Source organism: Molossus molossus, unplaced genomic scaffold, assembly GCF_014108415.1.
Source record: "Molossus molossus isolate mMolMol1 unplaced genomic scaffold, mMolMol1.p scaffold_m16_p_12, whole genome shotgun sequence".
In the NCBI taxonomy this organism is placed as follows: domain Eukaryota; kingdom Metazoa; phylum Chordata; class Mammalia; order Chiroptera; family Molossidae; genus Molossus; species Molossus molossus.
The window spans coordinates 61,725,055-61,746,467 of record NW_023425347.1 but is presented as its reverse complement, the minus strand read 5'-3'; the positions used below and the strand labels follow the sequence as shown (position 1 = coordinate 61,746,467).

The 21,413-nt window shown below is 49.7% G+C and overlaps 1 protein-coding gene across 1 annotated transcript in view; it reads right to left on the bottom strand.

Moving 5' to 3' along the window:
• The window catches only part of DAB1 (DAB adaptor protein 1), a 274,589-nt gene that overhangs the window by 15,010 nt on the left and 238,166 nt on the right, over positions 1-21,413 (bottom strand). Inside the window, exons 11-14 of the mRNA XM_036255869.1 lie at positions 13,694-13,744; positions 13,556-13,603; positions 8,824-8,886; positions 6,218-6,326 (exon numbers count right to left, since the gene is read on the bottom strand). Of these exons, the coding sequence (XP_036111762.1) occupies positions 6,218-6,326; positions 8,824-8,886; positions 13,556-13,603; positions 13,694-13,744 (271 nt within the window). The remainder of the gene's footprint in view (positions 1-6,217; positions 6,327-8,823; positions 8,887-13,555; positions 13,604-13,693; positions 13,745-21,413) is intronic.

The window sequence follows — 21,413 nt, the reverse complement described above, 5'->3', positions numbered from 1 at the left end:
GCCTCGCTCAGGGTCACACAGCTGGCGCGAAGTGGGGTCAGGATCTGAGCGGAGGTCCTCTGTCCGCGATCTTCCCCAGCACCTTACTGTCCCCCCAGACAGACAAGGCCGATCTCTGCCACGAGCAGTCCGTGCACCTGGTCTGGCCGTCGAACGTTTTAGCACAGTGGGCCTGGGACACAGCTGACCGGGCCGCAGAGAGAGAAGCTAGCTTCGCCTGGCCCCTCAAGGCAAGCCTTTTCACGCTGCCGAAGGAGTCCGCAGGCACCAAGCCGTGCGGCCAGGAAAAGAGGGGGAGTGGGTGCGGGGTATCAGAGCGATTTCCACAGGAGGACAGGCAGGCGCCATGGCACTGGCCATGGCACGGTCATGCCAGCGACTCTGTGAGCCCAGAGAAATCAGGTGCCCCCATCTCAGACCCACCTGTCCTTCGACTGGTAAGGGATGGAGCCAACACCGAAAGCCAGGTCATTGCCTTGCAAGGTGAGAGACACTCCAGGGGGCCGAGACAGGATTCAGGGACAAGTTCGTCTTGATTAACGGAACAGTGTTAAGTGCTTTTATGGAGTGAGGCAGGGACATCAACGAACAAAATAGACAATATCCTGAAAGGACCACCTTAGTCCTAGCGCACCGGAATAAAAGGGATGAAAGAGGCGTTGCTGCTGAGATTTCAGGCTTGGAACTTGCTAATGACAGTAAGCAGGACTCTGCCTGCTGCCTTGCCTATCATATAATAACATCGGGACTTGAACCTACCGACAGACTAAGAACTGCTCCTTTGTTCTTACCTTCTGACTTACTTGGACGGGGCTCGATGGTTCTGTGGGAGCGCTACCGCCCCCTAGGGGACGATGAGGAAATCTGTGGGGTGTATTTTGGTTGTCATAACTTGGGTAGGTGGCACTATGGGCATCACAGAGGCCAAGAGCATTGGTACCACACATCCGTTGAGGTGTGAGATCAATGAGAACAAAAAATTATCCTACTTTCTGTTTCTGATCATTTGAGTATAGGTGGACTTTGCATCACACAGAAATCCAAACTTTCTTGGCGCAATGGTTATGCACTTAATTTTCGAGGAATGTGACAGCTGTGTACACTGAAGGAAGACTGTAATTTTGTTTTGTTTCCAATACCATCAAGAGTTGTCCACCCATTTGGAAAGCCACGGTCCCCAACAGAAACCCTGCAGGGGGTGTTTGGGCCAACATGACACTCCCGTATCAGTGGCGATCATATTTCTAAGTATACACACCCGCCTGCTTAGTATGTCTTCTAGTGTGGCTGCGGCTGTGCCTGGGAGTTTCCTTATTAGAATGCATACAGTTTTGTTATAAATTAGCTTTCTTTTATTTCCTCCTTATGTTACTGTGAGGGAAGTATATTGATCTTTTAAAAGCTGTATAGATGGGATATATCATCTATGAACTTCATTTAACAATGCTACCAGTATTTGTTACAGAAAGGACAGCACCGACTCAGAGTGGAGAGCTGCTCCTGACCTTCATCTACCCTGGTGCCCATCTTGGTGAGCGATGGACGGCGTCAGCCTCCCCAGCCTATTTTTTGCTTTGCTTCCTTTCTTCCCTCCTTGTTGCCCCCAGAGGGCTGTTCTAAAATGCAAATACAGGGCTTCATTTTCTTGAGTATTAGGCTCAGGTGCCTTAGCTTGGCTTATGAGCCTTTGGGGGATCAGCCCCCTCGCCACCTCTTCATCCCTATTTTCAACTATTTTTCCCACTGACGTCTTTTCCTCCAGCCGCTGTAAGCAACCCTCAACCTGCTCTCTCTTGCTCTGCTGTCCGTCTGCCTAGAAAGCCATCTCCACGTCTTCGTGTGGCTGCCCCTTCTCTGCTCTTCGAAACTCAGTCAGCATCACCTCTTCCGCACACCTTCCCTGACCTTTAGGCTCGTTGCTTCTCCTTCCCTGAGCTTCCACCGTCCTCGTGGTCATCTCTCGGGGCACTTGGCACACTGCCTTGCAATTACCCGGTTAGACTAGAGACCACCCTCATTGGACTAGAAGCCACCTGCTAGGAGAAGTCCCCCATTTCCTCTCTCCCTCTCCCCACTCTGCGTGCAGCACAGTTCTGGGCACACGGCAGCTGCTCCGTAAGTGCTCGAGACTGGCAAAGGCTCTGTACACAGGTGAATGAGTCACAGTAGAACAAACAGCTTCACTGCGTTTTCCCAAGTGTGCAAGTAAAGTCCAAGGTCTGCACGTGCTCTAACCTCTGATGAAGCTACTGTTGGTGGCAGGGTTTTTTCTCCCCCACTCTTATCATTTTTTTTTCCTACAAGGAACCAACAGATGGGCTGTGCACACTTTTCTGGAGAGAGCTATTAGCATGTCTCTGTGGCTTCATGCCATCTGTTTCAGACCAAAGTACAATATTCAACAGGAAAAATAGGCAGCACAGGGTAATTGGGTATCATGTCTGTGAACTTGCAGGTCTCATTTGCTTTTCCTGTGGGGGCGGTTCCTGTAGCCTAGTTCTGTGGCCACAGAGCATCTGACGGGACACCTCAGTGGCAGGGCTGTGGTAGCCCTGAACACAGGAAGCCTTTTGGTGGCTGCCACTGTAGCCACATAACAGCTCAGTAACTGTTTACTCATGAACGTTCTACGGCGAGGGGACGAGGTGCCAAGGAGCATCTGTTGGTGCCATGGAGTTCAGATCAATCATAACCCTCCTTGCTGTGCAGTGAAGGGGAACACCTGCATTGCTCCCTTGCAGTTAGATTTTTAAAAGGTGTTGAAAATTGCAGTTTAGAAACCAGATGCTAGTACCTGGGGACACACTCATTATTTGCAAAAAGAAAAAAAAAAAATCAGACTAAAGGGTAAGAAAAATACTGAAACTAAGGGACTCCCCCAACATACATAGAACTTGCATGGTGTCTCTTATCTACATTATTTCATTTGATTGACTGATTGATTCATTCTTTAAAAAATATTCCTGCTTGGTGCCAGCTCTGTTTTAGTCTCTGGAGATGCAGTGAGGAGCGAAACTGTTAAAAAAAAAATCCTCACCCTCGTGGAGCTTAGGTTTGTAGAGAAACTGCAGCTGCGTGAGGGAGGTTTGACGCAGCTACACAGAGTGCGGGTAGCAGAGCTGGGGCTCCTGGTGAACCGCGGGCAGACACCGGGGGAGTGTGCACTGAGGGAAACGCTTAGGCGTCAACGGCTTTCAACATCTTGCTGCAAGTATGAACGTGTGCAATGCTCAGAACAGCACCACGAGGTGGAATCCTTATCCATGACCTACAGTAAGTTTCCGAGACCCAGAAGAGACTGAGCTGAGTATTACACAGCTGGCTAGTGGTGGGGCCTACACTCTCCAGGCCCCCCAGGCCCCCCAGGCCCCCAGGCCAGCTCTGCCATGCGCAGTCAGGAGGCCAAAGACCTAAACTTTATTAGATGTATTTTTTTTTTTTTTAAAGACATTCCAGCCCTGGCCATTTTGGCTCAGCGGTTAGAGCGTCGGCCTGCGGTACAGAGAGACCCGGGTTCGGTTCCCGCTAAGGGCACGTGCTTCGGTTGCAGTTTGTCCCCGGCCCTGGTTGGTCGTGCGGGTGGCAGCCACTCGATATGTCCCTTCACATCGATGTTTCTCTCTCTCTCTCCCTTCCTCTCTTTCCCTGCCACTCTATCTGTATAAAAAATGAAAAAATACCTTCGGGTGAGGATAAAAAAAAAAAAAGACATTCCAAGAAGATAAAAGAAAATAATATAGGCAAGACAAGACACATTCTTTTTCTATTGCAGAAAACAGGGTGATGATAATGAACGCATTTTTTACATGAAGCATCTACAAAATACCAGCATACTGCAAGGCACTAAACTTTTCATTTAATCCTTATGCTACTGTTCAAGGTAAGTATTATTTTCAATTCACTTTTAAAGATGAAGTAGCTCTGGGTCGCACAGGTTAAGTCATCTGCCCATAGGTCTAAAGCTTATAAATAAATGGCTGAGCCAGGTTTCAAACCCGGCCCGCTGGCTGCAAAAGCCTCCCTCAGCCTGTCCACTATGGGGCACACGCCACCTGTCACTGGGCTGTGATCAGGGCAGGGAGACAGAGACCCAATAGCTGCAGGAGGGAGGGCATACCGTCGAACACCAACTGAAGCTTAGTTCTGTTCCTCACCGTATTCTGAGTAGAGTAAGAAAGCAAAAACATGCTAATTAAAATTGACTTTAGATTTACACTCTAAAACTAGGAAGCTTTTCTTTTTCTTAGCAGCTGAAAAAAAAAACCAATTTGGATGTGCAGAAATGGCTTGTCCATAGTGTGCAACATGGCCGGGCAACCAGCAAGAATAAAATCTAGGCCTTCACAGCCCGCATCTGGCAGAGGCTGGGGAACGGGCCCAGGGCAGCACGTGCCTGGCACCTCAGGTCCTCAGGTGCTTTTCATCAAATGTTAGGGCTGGAAGACAAGTGCAGTGGCGCCCAGTCCTACCCTCTCACTTACTGGGAAGGGAACGGAGGCTGGGAGGGGCCAGGTCATCCCTCCTCACCCCAGCGTACTCTTCACCCTGATACCTTCTGGACTCTCGCCTGGCCTCCCAGTCTGTTCATGGCTCATCCGTGCACAAGCCCCTCCTGATCACAGCCTCTACTTACACCTGCCCTTCACCCGCTCCAAAGCCCCCTACCCTGCTCTACGTTTTTGATCTGTCCGTACCACTCATCATTTTCTAACTAGCTACCTAAGTTATTTTTATACTGCTGCTTGTCTCCCTTCTAGAAGTAAGCTCTCTGCAGGCAGGGTCTGTGTCTGTTGTATTCACTGACACACCCAGGCACCGAGAATGGCGCCTGGAGCACAGTGGGCACTGGGCCGACATCTGTGGAACGAACATGCCTACAGATTGGGGAGTTTAGTGCCTAGAGTTCCCACACCCGTCCCAGCATATCTTCATGAATCAGATAATGAGGACAAAGCCTGGGTATCCGGAGCACAAGCCCGAGGCACAGGAAGCTGGTGTGCCTGATAGAAAGCTGTCATTCTTATTTAAAATGACACACAGGATCCCCGAGGACATTTAAAGATCCGTTTTAGGTAAGGAGAAGTATGCATCACCACTGTCCCATTTTAAAGAAGGATAAAACAGATACCATTGGGAAACTTAGCAGCTGAATCCATTTCTAGGCTTCTTCATTTCCTAATTTGTAAGCAGATCCAGTGGCCACCAACCTTTGTTGCTTCTAAAAGTTCATAGTGGTCCCTGGGCTCATGAGGAATAAGTGTAACTATTTCAGAACAGGGTGAACATGTTTAATTCACTTTGAATAACAACAAGGTTTATATTTGGTGGCAAGAATTTGCTTCTAACATTGTGTAATTAAAAGTAATTGTTTATAGAAAAAATGCAAGATTTGTATTGTAGAATATTTAAACTTGATCTCCTATTTATAAGAACAAAGTAGAAAAAGACAGATGAAGCTAAAAATTTCAAATATGTAGGTGAAGAAAGCAAACATTCTTTAAGTCTCCCCTGCATGCAAGAAGCAGAACTAATACCACCTTTGGCTGTGTCCGAGGAGGTTACAACCCCATGGAGTGCCTGATGCCATGGCAACGAGACGCCTGGGCTTCCGCTGATTTGTAACCCACCGGCAATACTGTTACTATGTATTTTTACCCTGTTGCGAAAGTAGTATATGCATTTCAAAGAATATTTGCAAAACAGAACAAGCACTTTCTAAACTACTAAGAGCCCTATCAGCCTCCCAATTCACTTGAAGCAGTTTGTTCTGTCCCTTCGGTTTCTTGTACGGGGAACTGCTCCCTCCTGGAATCTCTCCCAAATGAAGCAGATCATGTCTATCAATCAGAACTCAAGAGACCTTTGGAGAACTGACTTACCCACTCACCACGTGCCACCTTTTCTTCTCTGGCTGAGACGGACGGGGAGAAATGGCCCTGCACGGATTAGCACGGCCGTGTGTGCACCGAGCTCCCCAAAGCTGTACACCTCAGTAACCCGGACACGTGCCCACGCCAGGTGAAAGCCATCACTGAGCCCCAGCCAGCAGCACACCAGACCTTGGTAAACGACGCCACCCCCACACCCCCATGGCAGCTTCTCAAGGTCACCTGAAGAGTTACAAGGAGACAACGGTGGTTCCACAGGTGCGCTGGTGTAACGTGGCAGCTGGTTCAGTCAACCCTTCCTCCAAAGGAAGCCGGTGGAAGAGGCTTACCTGAGGGTACAGCAGCCGTGCCGAAAGGTACAGAGCCAAACATGTCTGCACTCGCCGGAAGGGTCTGAGATGAAGACGGGATAAAGGCATCACCTGGAGTTGCAGGAGTCTGTCAGACAGAGAAAGGCGGAGGGTGCGTGAGGCTCCTGGGAGACCTGTTCATCAAGGATGAGAGGCAGCAATGCAAAGTGCGTGTGTGCGCGTGCATGCGTGCGTGTGCGTGTGTATGTGCGTGTGTAGAGGGATGCTGCAGAAGCAAGCCAGGGTCCAGACCACTTAGGTGGTGTGCAAACCATGAGCTGGTTACATAGATTATCTGTAAAATGGGCAAAGTGATACCTTTTTCAAGAGCTGCTGTGAGGATTAAATGAGAGCAGGCGTTCAAATCACTTAGCACCACGCTGAGGCATACAGTTGGTGCTCAGCAAATGAGTCCCTAGCCCTTAGGGGTGTTTTCAGGCCTTCAAATTATTCCATAACTTCTGGCTTTCCTCCTTCAGACATGATCAGTTCCAAATGACATACACCATTCAGAACCCACTGTGTGCCCAGCTCAGGGCTTGTCACTTAAAACACAGCCAATAGCCTGGTCTGTGTGGTGCAGTAGTTGAGCGGTGACCCCTGTACCAAGAGGTCAACAGTTTGACTTTTGATCAGGACACATGCCCAGGTTGTGGGCCCAATCCCCAGTGGGGTATGCAGGAGGCGGCCAATTGATGTTCTCTCTCATCGATGTTTCTCTCTCCTCCCTCTCCCTTCCTCTGTCTCTAAAATCAATAAAGGAAAAAAAAGTTAAAAAAACACACACAGCCAATAAACATTTGTTGACTAAATGAACAAATAAAGCTTAGCACCTGGAGCAGAGGTCCTTGTATCCTGGTGCCTTCCAGAATTTTGCCTGAATTTTCACTTGCAAGAAGTAAATATTTTCAAGAAGATAACTTTAAGATGCCTGAGCTGTAAACTCTACAGGCCCATGCTGGAGTTCCAGAAAGGTCTGTGTGGGAACTGGGGGATAAGGTGACCAGCCCTGAATGAAAACCATCCCTGTGCAGTTTCTTTTCAAAGATCCCTACCTATTTACAGAGGCCCTCTGCCTACAAAGTATGTGTGTTTGATGACAAACTATTTTTATTTTCCCCCTCTGGGGATAGACTAGAGCAAGCAATTAACCCTGGAACCATGGCCGTTAGACAAGGCCATTTTTAGACGAGCAGCTTGTGGGAAGAGTGGCCCTGTTCTGAGGATAATTAAACATCCATTTGGACTGCACTTGGGGTCAGAGCCAGAAACACAGCCATGAGATGCTGCATTAAGCACTTTTAAACATAATCGACATCATTCTCTTTTCCCCTGAGTGACCTTGGGTGAGTCATGTGCCCTCTGTGGGACTCAGTCTGCTCATCTGTATAATGAAGGGGAGAAGGTTAGATCTCTCCAGGCCTCTCTAGCTTTACAGCCCCATGCTTCTGAGATTCCCAGTGCCCAGGACACAGCTGCTCCATCCGGGGAACGAGGAGGCAGTGAGACTTGCTAGAGGTGTCCAGCTTCCCTGGAGACAGGAGCTGCTGTCCCCTCCTCCACAGCTGCTCTGGACATCAGGTGTTGGGAACAGAACAGCTGTGCCCAGATTCCCTGGCGGCAGCTGTGGGCAGCAGGGTCTCATGCCATCTGTCCTCAGTGGTGAGGTTATAGCCTTTTCTCTGTGAGGCGCATCTCGCCAATGAACCATAGCACCATCCCTCGGTTTGCACAACTGCAAAGTGCCCAGGGGAGCTGCCCCCTCCCAGCAGCTACAGCTGGTGCAGCTGTGGCTGATGCTCCCCACCCACCTCCAGGGAGTGAGGAGTGGGGGTGAGAAGCTGAAGGGGCCATCTAGGCTGGCTCTGTTTGCAGTGGCTGCAGGGTGGCCTTTGAATGCATCCAGATCTCAAAGCACCGGGTTTCTTTTTGGTTTTGGTTTTAATTCTTTTTTTCTTCTTCTTTTCATTCTCAAATGAGGACTTCCTACAGTCTGTTTCTGTGCGAGCAATGGCTGGGATGCCCTGGCTGAGCCTGGAGCTGGGAATCCAAAGCTTTGTGAGAAGCTCAGTAGAGCCAGCAGGCAGGTTGGAAGAGGAGGGGAATGAAAAAGAAGAGGGAGAGAGGAAAGGGCGGGAAGGGGTGGGGAGAAGATGCTTCCTTCACTGGGCTGACCACTGGGCAGTGCGGGCTGGGTAGGTGCCTCATGGCTCACGGCGTTTGCTGTCCTGTTGAGTTTCTTGCCCATATTCCCCCTAGACCACGTGCGCCTTGCAGGCCGCGGCCACAGACCATTCATGTCTCTCTCCACTGCCCGGCACACCAGCCAGTCCCCAGGGGACCTGTGACTGCTAACGCATCCTCTGATTTGTTCCTCAAAATAGAAACCAGTACAATTCCTTTAAAAAGCAGCCTAGGAAATTGGGATTTAGAATTACGAGTTATTTTGCACAATTCACACAGCTTGAAGGAGTCGCAGCTCAGATCCACTGGCAGGCTTGTTCCCCAAAGCCCATGTTCTTGCCCCTGGGGGACTGGAGAGGGAAGGGGAGGGATGCGGGGCTCCGAGGGCAGTGCATACTTACGGGGGGAGAGGTTATATCAGGAGGGGTGGACATATCCCCAAAGAGTTCTAATTGGGTCACAGCCTGAAAAGACACAAAAGATAATGATGTCACCATAGGGACAGCTGCTGCTGCTGGGCACTGCTTGAAACAGCATCTTATGAGGACAGCACCCTATTTCTCTTGTCAACATACCTACATCGACAATCAGCCCCTGGGTCATTGCTATACCTCATGACAAGACGGCATCTGGGATGTGGCCAGAATCAGTTCTTGCTTCAGTGCCTCTGGCTGTTTATCTGGGCTCAGTCCAGGCGATCTGGGCTTGGCCACCTCCCATAAGCAACGCTAATACCATTCACACGTCTTCCCCATCGATGCAGCACCCTCTTCTCCGGGAGACAAGGCAAGAAAGCAGTCTGATCGCTGGTTTTCCTTTCATGCGTGTATCCACATGTACAAAACACCTTTCACATGCTAAGTATAGTAAGACATGCCTTCGTGGCCACCTCTCCCTCCATGCTCCCAATAACAATGACCCTGAGAGGTAGACATCCCCATTTTTACAGATGAATAAACCGAGCCTCGTGGGGGTGACCTCAAGGTCACCAGGCTAAGACTTGAATTTTCTGCACATAGAGTATGTAGTCAGGTGACAGTCCCTGAACGAGTCTGTCTTGAGAATAAAAAATGTAGTTGGAGGAAAAGAAAACATATCATTTAATACCAGGAAGGGCATCCAAAACAGCCCCGCGTATACACCATTAATCACTCCTAGAACTCCATCGCTGCAGACATCGTATCATCTAGACTCCCCATCCATCATGCAGGAGTGTCTGAGCAACGCCAGCCGTAGCTGAGGCAGAAACCCTGTAAGAGACACTTAGAAATGAGTCTGCATACTCTCCCAGCTTCAGAGAGTGGAGGGAGTCTGCAGCCTGGATTCCAGTGGCCAGACAAAAGTATATGATCATATGCTTTGTGCAAACCTGCCCAGTAAAGAGAAACACTCTCTGACCCTCTGGAGTTTACACTTCTAATTGGGGGAACCTGAAAACACCACTCAAGAGAAAGGGCAGGGAGCACGGCCTGCCTACCATGCATCTGGACCTCTGCAATTCACAGGGAGGAAGGAGGTGTCTCTCCGACTGACGGGCAGTGAGCTCTGGTGGCTGGACAAGGTCCCTCACCTGGGCACACATTTGGGTTCTACCACTTCCCATCTCTGCCAGTCCTCAGAGCTACAGTTCCCCCGCCTGGACAAATCTTCTTTGCAGATTTATTGACAATATTCACAGCAGGATTTTCTTTGAAGTCTGGCTAAGCCTGGTTTGAAAGGTACAAACGGCTCTTTAGGCTGAAAGAAGCTTAGCCTGGCTAACTCACTTTCAACTCTTCCTTTTAAGCATTCAGATGGAACAACGGTGCCCAGTTAAAGCAGGGCCCTGTACGATTAATCCCCTCCTAGCTGCACGGTGGTTTTTCCATATACATATACATATACATATACATATACATATACATATACATATACATATACACATACATATACACTGAACGAGTGTTAGGTGCCAGGCACTGTGCTGGGTGCTGGGAACATAACAGTGAGAAATGCCAAGTTCCTATCTGCAGGGAGCTTCCAGTCTGGTGGGGACAATCCATAGACAGAGAGAATTTCCAGGTAATAAGGCAGGAATAGCCACAGAGGGCCCTATGGGCGCTGCAGGGGCACCTAGCAAGGACCCAGCCAGCTTTGGGCAAAGAAGCTTAATGAGGGTTTTCTGAAAGAAACAGCTCCGATCTGAATCCTTAAGAAGAGGAGCAGTTAGCCAGGCATCCGAGAAGAGGAGGGGCAACCCAGGCAGACGGGATACGTGAGCGAAGAGGACAGAGGCCTGGCACTGTCTGAGCAGCTGGGCACATAAGCAGTTTGGGGGAACCTGCGTGAGGGTGGAAAAAGAAGCAGGAGAGGAGACCAGAGGACAGACAGGGGCCAGGCTGTGGTGGGAGGTGGTGCATTTCAGTCTTCCCTGCCCCCTCTGTGCTAACCTGATTCTCTCCCAGGGATAACGGTCCCGAGTTAGGAGGTGGGACGTGGTGGCCAGCCTGCAGGGTGCTCTCCCAAGTCTGGCTGGACCCTAACTACTTCTTGTTTTTAGCTTGTTTCCAATATTGTATATTTTTCAGTGAAACCATGCGAATCCGTTAGACTTACTCCCAAAATCATATAAGTAATAATCCTATTGAACTCAAACGACGCTTCTGGGCTTCCTCGCACTTGGACCCCGAGGCTTTTCAAATGGTCCACAGCTATTTCCGGTGGTAGGAAAATAGGGAAATGAAGTTAATAGTTAAGTTACACAGTTTACACTGCAAATGCGTTGAACTCGTGGCACACTTTTACTAACATCATATCTACAATTCACTGGCTGGTTTTCTCCTTGAATACACCTGTTAAAACAGCCTTCGTGAGCTGAAGACATGGCCCCCGTCTGATGGTTTCACTCAAGGATTAAACGAGAAAAACATTCGGAGGCATCAAACATAGATTGTTATTTTATCCCACTGGACTTGCTGTTTAAATAGAACCTTGAGTTAAATTAAATGTTAGAGGAAAAATGGATCCTTAGGCCCTATCATTAAAAATACTTCTAATAACCATATTGGAGGATCATATGATGGAGAATCTGGAATAATGCCTATTTTAACAACTTCCCTCCTCAGGTTAACCCTGGGCCTTTTATGTGTAGGCTAATAAGCTATGTTCCATCGAATAAGATTGTCGTAAAGAATCGTTTAAAGGCCAGACGAGAATACAACTAGCCATCCTCATTTGTAAAACACCTTGCAGTCCACTTGGCAGGACGTCGTCATGTCCGGCGCTCCCGGGGCCCTGCGAGGTCGGCGGCACAGGTGTCCCTCTCACTGTCTGCACTTGGCAGGTGGGCTGAGACCAGGAGGGTAAGTGACTTGCCTCCGACCAGTTAGCGAACAGCAGCTGGACTTGACCAGCACACCAAGCAGCACCTCATGTCTCTATCCCCTTACAGAGCCTTGGGGAGCCTCGCTCCCTGGGGGAGTCCAGCTCCACCGAACCACTAACCAGATGTCGAGCTCCTACAAGGTCTGTCGTGAGTCATGTCCGTCTGAAGACGCCATGTGGAAGGCCAGCTCAAGACACCTACTTGCCTTTGCATTACTAACACTTCAGATGTCTTCAGATTAAGAGAGATGTGGCAGCTGACAGCCGACTCTGCCACTTCTTTAGGCTCTGGGCATTTTCCAAGGTGACACGGCAGTTGCCAAGGCCAGAGAGGGGGCTGGGGAGCAGCGTGGGTGTGATGAGGAGCTCCTCAACATCTCCATCACGCCGGTCCCTCCCAGCCATTCTCCGGTACTACGAACTAGTGATGCTTTCACAAGGATGTCGGAAGTGTTACATAACCGCTGCTGCAAGGGTAGTCTCCTGCTCCTTCTTTCAAGTAGAGTCCTAGGCTCCTCCTACAGAGAAATTCTGAAGGCACCACTGCTGGAGGCTGAGATGTCCTGACTGACCCCCAAACCAAGTATCACAGACCCACTGCCTATGTTTTGGCATCAGGAGCCCCTTCATTTAGGAAAAGTGTGGAGACCCTACTGTACATCAGCTACTGTGCCAAGAACAGGGGATACAGTAGGGGAAAGAATAAGACACATTCCCATTCCTACTCTCCTAGGCTGGCTATCTGATGGAAAGACAAGCCTATAGACTTAGGGAAGTGCCACGGATCAGGGAAGCATGTGGGTTATAAAAGGAAAGGCCACCTCAGGGCCTTTGCACATACTTTCCCTCCTACCTAGAACACTCATTCCTTCCCCCATTGTCTTTCCACTCATCCTTTAGAACACAAATTAGTGGACTCCCCCCTTCTCTGGGAAATGTTTCCTAACTCAATTTGCATCCCATCGCACTACCTAGAACAGCTTATGTGATGTTTTTATTTCAGTGGTTCTCAACCTTGGCTGCACACTGACATCGCCAGGGGGGAAATATCGATGCCTCGTTCACACCCCAGGAGATTCTGAATTAGCTGGTTTGAAGTACAGCCTAGTACCTCAAACTTTACAAGCTCTCCTGGTGATTCTCATTTGCAGCCAAGGTTAGAAACTCCTAGAAGCCTCCCAAATTCCCTGTGCTCAGGGGTGATCATATTCACTGGCCCATATATCAGCCAATCTGTATAAATATTGGTTGTCAACCAATACATCTACTCCAGGGTATGCTGACTGAATAGCAGTCTCGCATGCCTTTTATTCCCCACGGTGCACTCGGCACATTCTGTTCCCGTGTCTGAATGTCTGAATCCTCACAGCACTGTACTGCTAGCTACACTTCAGCAGGCTATCCTGCCTTACCTCCTCCTCCCGCCACCCCCCCTAGCTTCTCCCATCCTATGCTATGCAGTGTTGCCCTGTTATACTCTGAGCTGCTTCCTCTCTATTACACCTGCAGCCATTTATCAGAATGCCTGGGACGTGTTAGGAGCTTGAAGAATATTTGTTGAATGAATCAGTAGAGCGTCACTTCCTCTCCAACACACCCTCTGTCACACACACACGCATGCGCGCACACACACAGTTACTATTTGACCCTACTGTGTGGCCCACCAGGAGTCGAGCACAGGGCCTACCATTCACACAGGCTGGATGACACTATGGAATGCAGGACAATGACCAGCATGACCCTCACTTGACGAGAGCCTGGAGGCCTTACCTTCGTTGCCTCAAACATCTCATCAAAGTCCCCAGGCAGGTTTCTGTTCTGGAAGCACAAGGCATGACTCGTGAGCATGAAATGAACGGTGTGGCCATGACACAAAATGGCTCGCCAGACAGGGACTCTCATGCTTACCGGAGTGGCCGCGGCAAAGCGTTCTTCAAAATCCTCCAGCGGATGGCCATTCTGGAAGCGGAAGGGGTGATGAATGAGGATGAAGTGAATGACACACACATGACATGGATTAATGAGTGGTATGAAGACGGTATCTGTGGTTTGTGCTCCCTCCCGTGGTCCAGGGCGGGAGCTGTCGCCCACGCGCTGTGAAAACCCTGGCAGGAGCCCCCAGCCCAAGCAGGTGATCAAACATGGCCTGACCGGCAGATACAGAGACAGGAAGTTTGGGAGTTTCAAGTTCATCTTCCGGAAATGACAGACATGACCCGGCCAGTCTCAACAGTGGCAACAGGTAAGAGCATAATGTTTACCCTTGAGGCGTTTGGTTTAAAAGACACAGACGTTTTGTGCTTTAGCCAAACCAAGGTCTTCAGAGAAGACTGTAAATAGCCAGTTTTTTTTTTTTTTAATTTTTTTCCCTTTATTGATTTCAGAGAAAGAGAAAGGGAGAGGGGGAGAAAGAGAGAAACATCAGTGAGAGAGAACAGCGATTAGCCGCCTCCTGCATGCCCCCCACTGGGGATCTGGCCCACAACCTGGGCATCAAATCGGCGACCTTCCGGTGCCTGGGTCGACACTCAACCAGAGCCACGCCAGCCGCACAGACAGCTACTTTTATAAGCACTTTTGAGCCCGCTGTCCCCTCTGCCTGAAACGCTCTTCCCCTCACCCTGCAAGCTCAAAGCTCAGCCAGTTTCTCGAACCCAGCGGAAAGGCCACCTCTTCCCTGAAGCTTCCCCTGATCGTCTGAGTTGAAACTCCTCCTCCGAGGGTAACAGCCCGTCATCTGTGCGGATCCCGGTGGGCTTCCTGAAGCAGGGACCAGGCTGTGTTTACGGTGACTCCCCAGAGCTCCCAGAGGATCTGATGCACAGTCGTGCCCCAGACAGATGAACGAGGCATGTTTGAAAAGCAGCTGTTTTAAAAGCAGCTGGCTGTTGACCAGATCCAATTGTAATTTTTTATTTATTTTGTTGTGTACAACTGCCAAGCGTTTCGCTAAACTATTCCAAAATACTGCTGTCTCAGCATCCAGTTTGTGTGGCCAAGCGGCCTGCAGGGGCCTTGAACTGACACCAGCAGCCCCTCCAGGGAGGCATGCCCAGAAAACGGCTTGCAGTCCTGAGATGACCCTGTGGTGAGCAGTCTGCCCACCTCCCAGGCTTCCTGCCCCTCACACCTCTGAGAGAGGAGCCCTTCGAATCTTACCAAAACTCTGCTTTTTTGGTTTGACTTGCCCAATCCAGGTTTAGCCCAGAGAACCCAGGCACTTCACGGGCCCCAGGAAAGGCAAGTACCCCGGGTCCTGCTGCCTCTCCTGCACCATTGCCTTGACCTTCCCGGGTGGTCCCTCCCCCAGGGCCTGTGAATGACAGACTTCTCCACTGCAACTCTCCTGCCGTCTGTGTTGAACTGATGCCCACCGTCGCACACTCCCGGGGCTCAGCTTATAAGTGCTAATCGAACAAAGTCGCAACAGTAATATTTACAATACATAACATAGAATATCTATCTATAGATATATGACCATATTTTGGTCTATATTACGAGCTAATTATTCTTTGGATGATTTCCAAGCAGTATAACATTGATATAAATCGGGTAATACTGACATTAAAGTAAATTATGATGCACAAACAGAAATAATTATATCATTTCCTACTGAGCATAGTGGCAATAGAGGAATGGAGAAACCATCACCAGATAACCTCCTAATACTCATTTGTCAGAAGCCACTTTTACTCTGTAGCAAACATGACTTGCCATCACTCGGTCCCAGGTACAAGGCTGCGGAGCAGAGCCAGAGCACCCACGTGCCCAACGCAGCAAATTCTGCCAGCAACCGCTTGCTTCCAACAGGCTTTGGGGACCCGAGAGTCAATTGTGGCTAAGAGCAGAGGAGAAACAACCACATCAGATCAATTATTATTATTATTTGGCCAGAGGTGGGGAGAGGTAGGGAGGCAATATTAGTTTAAGTGATCCCGTAATCTATGGAGTGGCCGGAAAGGTTAAGGTGATGTCGCTACATCCTTTATAAATTCGCTCACTTCTAGGGATTTATGGCACAGGCCCTACCAACTAGCTCTGGGTCATAACTTTTAATAAAAACATTTTTTAGTGTCCAAAATCTCATTACATCTGTCCAATATAAAAAAAGCAAATGGCTCCAGAGCATGATGGATGAATTAAATAAATTTGAAAAACAGCCTGTGGTAGAGTCTCATAAAAACCCCCACCACCTAATGAAAATGCGTGAGGCTCACCAGTGCTGGTGTGAGCCTGTCACTTTCCTGGTGACAAAAGAGGTGGCCTTCGGTGAGGTGTGGAGCTGAGGTGTGATGAGGTCATTTCACAAATCCAGGTGGAGCTTGAGACCAAATACATGCGAGCCAATGCACGTCTTTGGAGTCACTCAGATGCACAACGACTCACGGCTGTGTCACGGGCTGGCCGTGTGACCCTGAACAAGTCAATTAGCCTCAGTTTCTCACTTTGAAAGTGGGGATAATAATGATGACATCATCTGAGAGGATTAAGTGAGATGTGTGTGCAAAGTCTTGTTTGTTGTTTGGCACATAGTAGATGCTTAATAAATAGTAGTTATTATTAGTAACTTTTCATCCTATTTCTTTTGGCTCGTTTTTGCAATGCACAGACATACAGTGTTTAATGTCAGACAACTAGTATTATGTAACAGTTGGAAAAAAGAAAGAGAAAGAAGAAACACATATCTTGCCGGAAGCCCTTCTTTAGAGGACACTCTTGCCTGCCAGCACAGGCCGGACCCTGTGTCAAAGGAGGCCCAATACTTCTTGGCCTTCCTTCTGAACCCCTGTCCATTCTTGACCCCAACTGCTCCCTCTCGGCTCACGTCTGGCTACAGTCTGGCCTGATCATCTTCTTCCCATACGGACCCTTTGTCCCTGGCGCCTGGGTTTCCTTCCTGTGCTGACCTAGCTCAGTGGTCTCTCGGGGCTATTTGTCCTGTGCGGGGCAGCCTTCGATGACACCCAGGGCACCGCATTCATCCAGCTGTGCACCTCCTCCAGCCGCTTCCCATGGACGGGACCTGCAATCCCGTCTCTGGTCTCCCCACACCCCCAACCCTTGCTTTACTACAGTTACCACCAGAGTTTTAGTGCATTTATCGCCAAGCCTCCTCTTCTTACGGATGTTTTCCCCACTCACTGTCGCAGCATGCACTTTGTCCTCTGCCTTAAAAAGGCCGCCTGACATCAACGTGCACTCGCAAGTTACATTTCCAGGGAGGACTGAAGGGAAGAGATCCTCCCGTTTTGTTTCCACATGGTTCTAGCCCGAATCTTCATGAAGATATTAAAATAAAGCTTCCACGGGGAATTTGTTATCTTCCCATAATCTCTTTTTCGAGCAGTGGGGACACTATTGTCCCATAACTGAGTAGGGTGACTATTAAGACCAAATTCATGCTACTCTTGCAGCAAAAGGGACAGGTGGATGAGGCGGGGCTTGGGGTGAAGAAAAAAGATGTTAACTTCCTGATGCCTCCAAATCAGACCCTGCCTTGGCGTTCTCCCCGGACTGCAGTGCGGTCCTGTGCGTGAGCTTGTTCAAAACCACTGGTGACGCCTGAGCCCGGCCAGCAGAGACTTGGATTCTATTCGTCTGGGGCGGGCCCTGGCATCCGCAGGTTTTAAAAGCTCCCCAGGTAATTCTAATGTTCAGCCAGATTTGTTAATCACTGTGCTGGGGAATGGACTCTCTGCAGGAATAATTAGTGAAAATCCTACCAGGAAAACTGAAGGCATCTTGATTGATTATGTGATTGACTAATTAATTTCTTCAACAAACATTCACTGGGCGCTCCCTCCAGGCTGTGTCCTGGCTAGACACCGGAGCTACACAGATGAATAACGGGTCAGCCCCTGCTCTCTTGAAGCTCTGTGTAAACCAGGATACGTAACCATTCTAGCTTGGGGGTGGGGTGGGAAGGACTGGAGCAGGGAAGACACATGGCTTCTAGGTCTCAACTGAAAACTCAGGCCAATGCTGCAAAAGAAGGAATTGGATGATCCATTTAGAAAGCTCAGAAGAAATGGACTAACTTCAGTGATCTGTAACTGCACCAAAGTGGGTGTTACGAAGGCACCCAGTGAATGCACGTGCCTTTGTGTGGTGAGTGATTTCACAGGGAAGACACATGCTACTGAAGACTGATTCCCTCCGGGGTGTCTAGGAGTTCATGGTCTCTATCACCTTGGCCAAGAGTCAACAGCCACTGTCCCACTTCTTGGCAGAGAGACAGGAAAACCTGCGTCGGAACTGAAGAACCATGGAGGGTGGGGAGGAGGGGCTGAGATTGGGGAACGGACACTGGTGTTAATAACTGGTTTCCCCCCAGGGCAGGCCTGTGGGATAGGACTTTCTGTGATGACGGAGCCCCATAGCTGCGCTGTCCAGATGGTCGCCGAGAGCTGCATTGTGGGTACTGTGTGGCTAGTGCGACCGACAAAGGAAACCTTAAATTTGATTCAGTCCTAATTAAGTCCGATTTCAAGAGCCACCTGTGGCTAATGGCTACTATATTGAATAGCTCAGCTCTAGATTATATGTATACTACCTGCCAGTTGACGGGGTGCTTTCTAAATACTAGACATATTCCTTCGTTATACAGTCTCTTCTATTCTTTTAAAGAGTATTTATTCTGCCTTTGCACGGGTTGGAGAGACTCTATGGAGAGACCTGAATTCTTCGCTATGTCTAGACTGTACCATGAAATCAAATTCAGCTTGCAAAGATAGCAGCTTTCTTCTGGGTGTACGTTTTTTCTTTTCTTTTTCTTTTTTGTCTAGGCTAAGCCAGAGCCAGATATTTGGGGGGCTTTTTAAAGGAAGTGAGCATTCCTGTTTTGAGTGGAACTCCGTGAAGCCTCATCATCATTCCAACACGAAGCCCCTGCCCTCCGAGATCTGGGGTGCGAAGGTCTTGATGGGCACAAGGCTTTGATCCAAGAGAGGAACAGGTGCTGCTCTGAGGGTTTGTCCCTATAATGATTAAAATACCGCCTCTCATTACTCCAAGCTGGGCCTCAGTCTAGCAGCTAATGGCCTCCTTCCCCCAGTTACCATTTCAGGAGGGCCCTCAGGTTGTCCAGAAGGTCAGAGGGTGGAGGGAAATGCTTAGACCTTATCATGAAAGTTAAGCTTCCCTTTGAAGTGCACGGAGGTGCGATGTCTCCACAAATCCTTGGGCAATGCAATATTTACATCTGGCCTCCTAAAAATTAAGCTGGACCTTGAAACTGCCTTTCTTAAAGTGCAAAGAGACAGTGAAGAAGGGGACTGGCGGGGAAAGGAAGTACCTGGCGCATTACTGGGGCGTCTGGCGGAAGGCAGCTCCGGACACAGCTCTGGGCTCCAAGCCGACCTGAACAAGCCAACATGAACGCGCAGAGACCGCTGCGGCTCAGGAGTCTGACTCTGGATTTTGAGTTTTCCAACTTGAATCTAATATCAAGAAAGCAAATTTGCTTGCATGTGAAAACAATGGGTACTTGAACGTGAGAGACTGGATGTTTCTGGGGGACGCAGCTGTGAGGTCAGACGGTTGTTTCATTACTGGCGTTGCCTTGGCTAAATTCCTGCATGACTCTGGGCCTCGGCTCTCCTCCTCTGCAAAACAGGAATAATGATGCTTCCGATGGGGGCTCGCCAAGGGGGAGCAGTGAGGAGACCGATGCGTAGAAAAGAATTAGCCCAGCAATCGGCAGAGTAAAGTCTCAATGGATGACAGTTCTCTTTCCAAAATTACAGAAGTGGGGGGAGGGACAGGGACAAGGAGGAAGGGAGAAAAAAGGTGAGGGAGAATGAAGGACTTGGGAGCGAGGGAGGAAGGAAGCATACAGCCGCGGAACGACTTCTGGGAAGGCCATCGCTAAAGTTAAGGAGACACAGGTCCCGGGAAGGAGCGAAGTCACCCGGAGGAGCAGCTGAGGGTGCCACGTGGTCCTCGCAGAGCAGGTGATCGGCTCAAGCAGGTTCCCGCTCCTACTCGTCTCCCCCACATTTACCACTGGCCAGGCGGGCGGTTCGGGGAGTCATCCCACTGTTCCCCCAACCCCATGCCCTCTCTCCTTTGCTCTTCTTCCCCTCCCCTTACACCCATTTCAGAACCCAGATGGATGCGCCATGCTTTCACACCACAGCTAATAAAACACATCCATTCTTTTCCGGGAAATATATATAAGGACTGGGTTGGTGGCACCATGTGCAGGCTGCTGAAGTTACACTAGGCCTAACTGCTAAGTGCCCGGCCAGTGTGGCTCAGTGGCTGAGCATCGACCCAGGCACCAAGACGTTGCAGGTTCGATTCCCAGTCGGGGCACAAGCCCAGGTTGTGGGCCCAATCCCCGTGGGGTGGGGAGCATACGGGGGTCGGCCAGTCAGTGTTCTCTCTCATCAATGTTTCTATCTCTCTCCCTCTCCCTTCTTCTCTCTCTAAAGTCAACAAAGAAAAATTAATTAAAACAGAAAAAGACTAATAGCTAAGTGAGTTTGATCTCAGCAACAGTGACACAGGGAAGGAGATGGCTGTCGTGCCTGAAAAATGATGATGCCAGTGTCTGGGGTGATGGCGCTCACAACACTGTGAGCAGTAGTCACTCACTCACTCCGCGTTGATTTATTGAGCTACGATCTAAGGCACAGTCCTTGCTCCCATATCACACAAGGGAGATGGAAAAGAAGACAGGCAATGATCAAACGATTGGTGCGAGGATTCGCATAGAGCCTTTAGGATATTGTGCGGGCTCAGGGTAACGGAGTGATTCATGCCAGTGATTACTGCTACTACTGTCTTTACTATGAAACACATGGCACTCAAACCAACCTTGAGAGGTCAGGGCAGCAGGCAGTCTGCGATGGCGGCAGCGCTGGTGTCAGGATTTGATGGTGACAGTGCTGTGTTCACGAGGGCAGTGGACAGCGATCACAGAGATGACGGCTGATGGTATAGCTATTCCCATGGTGACGGCCCAAACGGGGTCCGTGATGGAATGAAGAAGAAACACAGAAGACAGCATGCTAGCCCAGGAGCTACTTCTTTCTCTTCAGGCTTTTCCCACTTGGAGAAGCTTCCCGGAGAAGCCCTCGATCGCGGACCCAACCCAGGAGCTCAGCCCAGAGACCGGCCCTTTGACAAGGAGGACGTCAGCTGCTTTGTCAGGCGAAGGGCGGCAGGGTGTGAGGTGGCTTTCCTACTTTAACCTCGATGCTACCCACACACCTGCCGTATACATGTATAGAGAAAACTAGAAACCAAGGGGGTGATGTCCCACAGCTTGTAATTATTTGTTTTTAAATACCTCTTCCTTTATCCTTTCTTCTCTGAAAAATCTATTATTCTAGTTCCACAGTAGCAAAAACTCAAGGCTTTTTCCTAAACGCCCAACAAGATTTGGCGTCAGCCCAGCACTTTGAGCAGCGGGTGAGTTCGAGCCCCAGGAACGTGAAGTCGGCTCCTGTCAGGAGGATGGCAGAGCTGCGCACACTTCGGGGGGGGGGAGCGCGCAGAGGGCCGGCTCTTTCTGTGCTGGTGTCCCCCTGGAGAGGCTGCTCCTGCAGGCCAGACGGCAGCCAGGCGGTAGCAGGAAGCATCGGCGGGCGTGGAATCCAGGGAGAGTCGCAGGAGCTCAGGC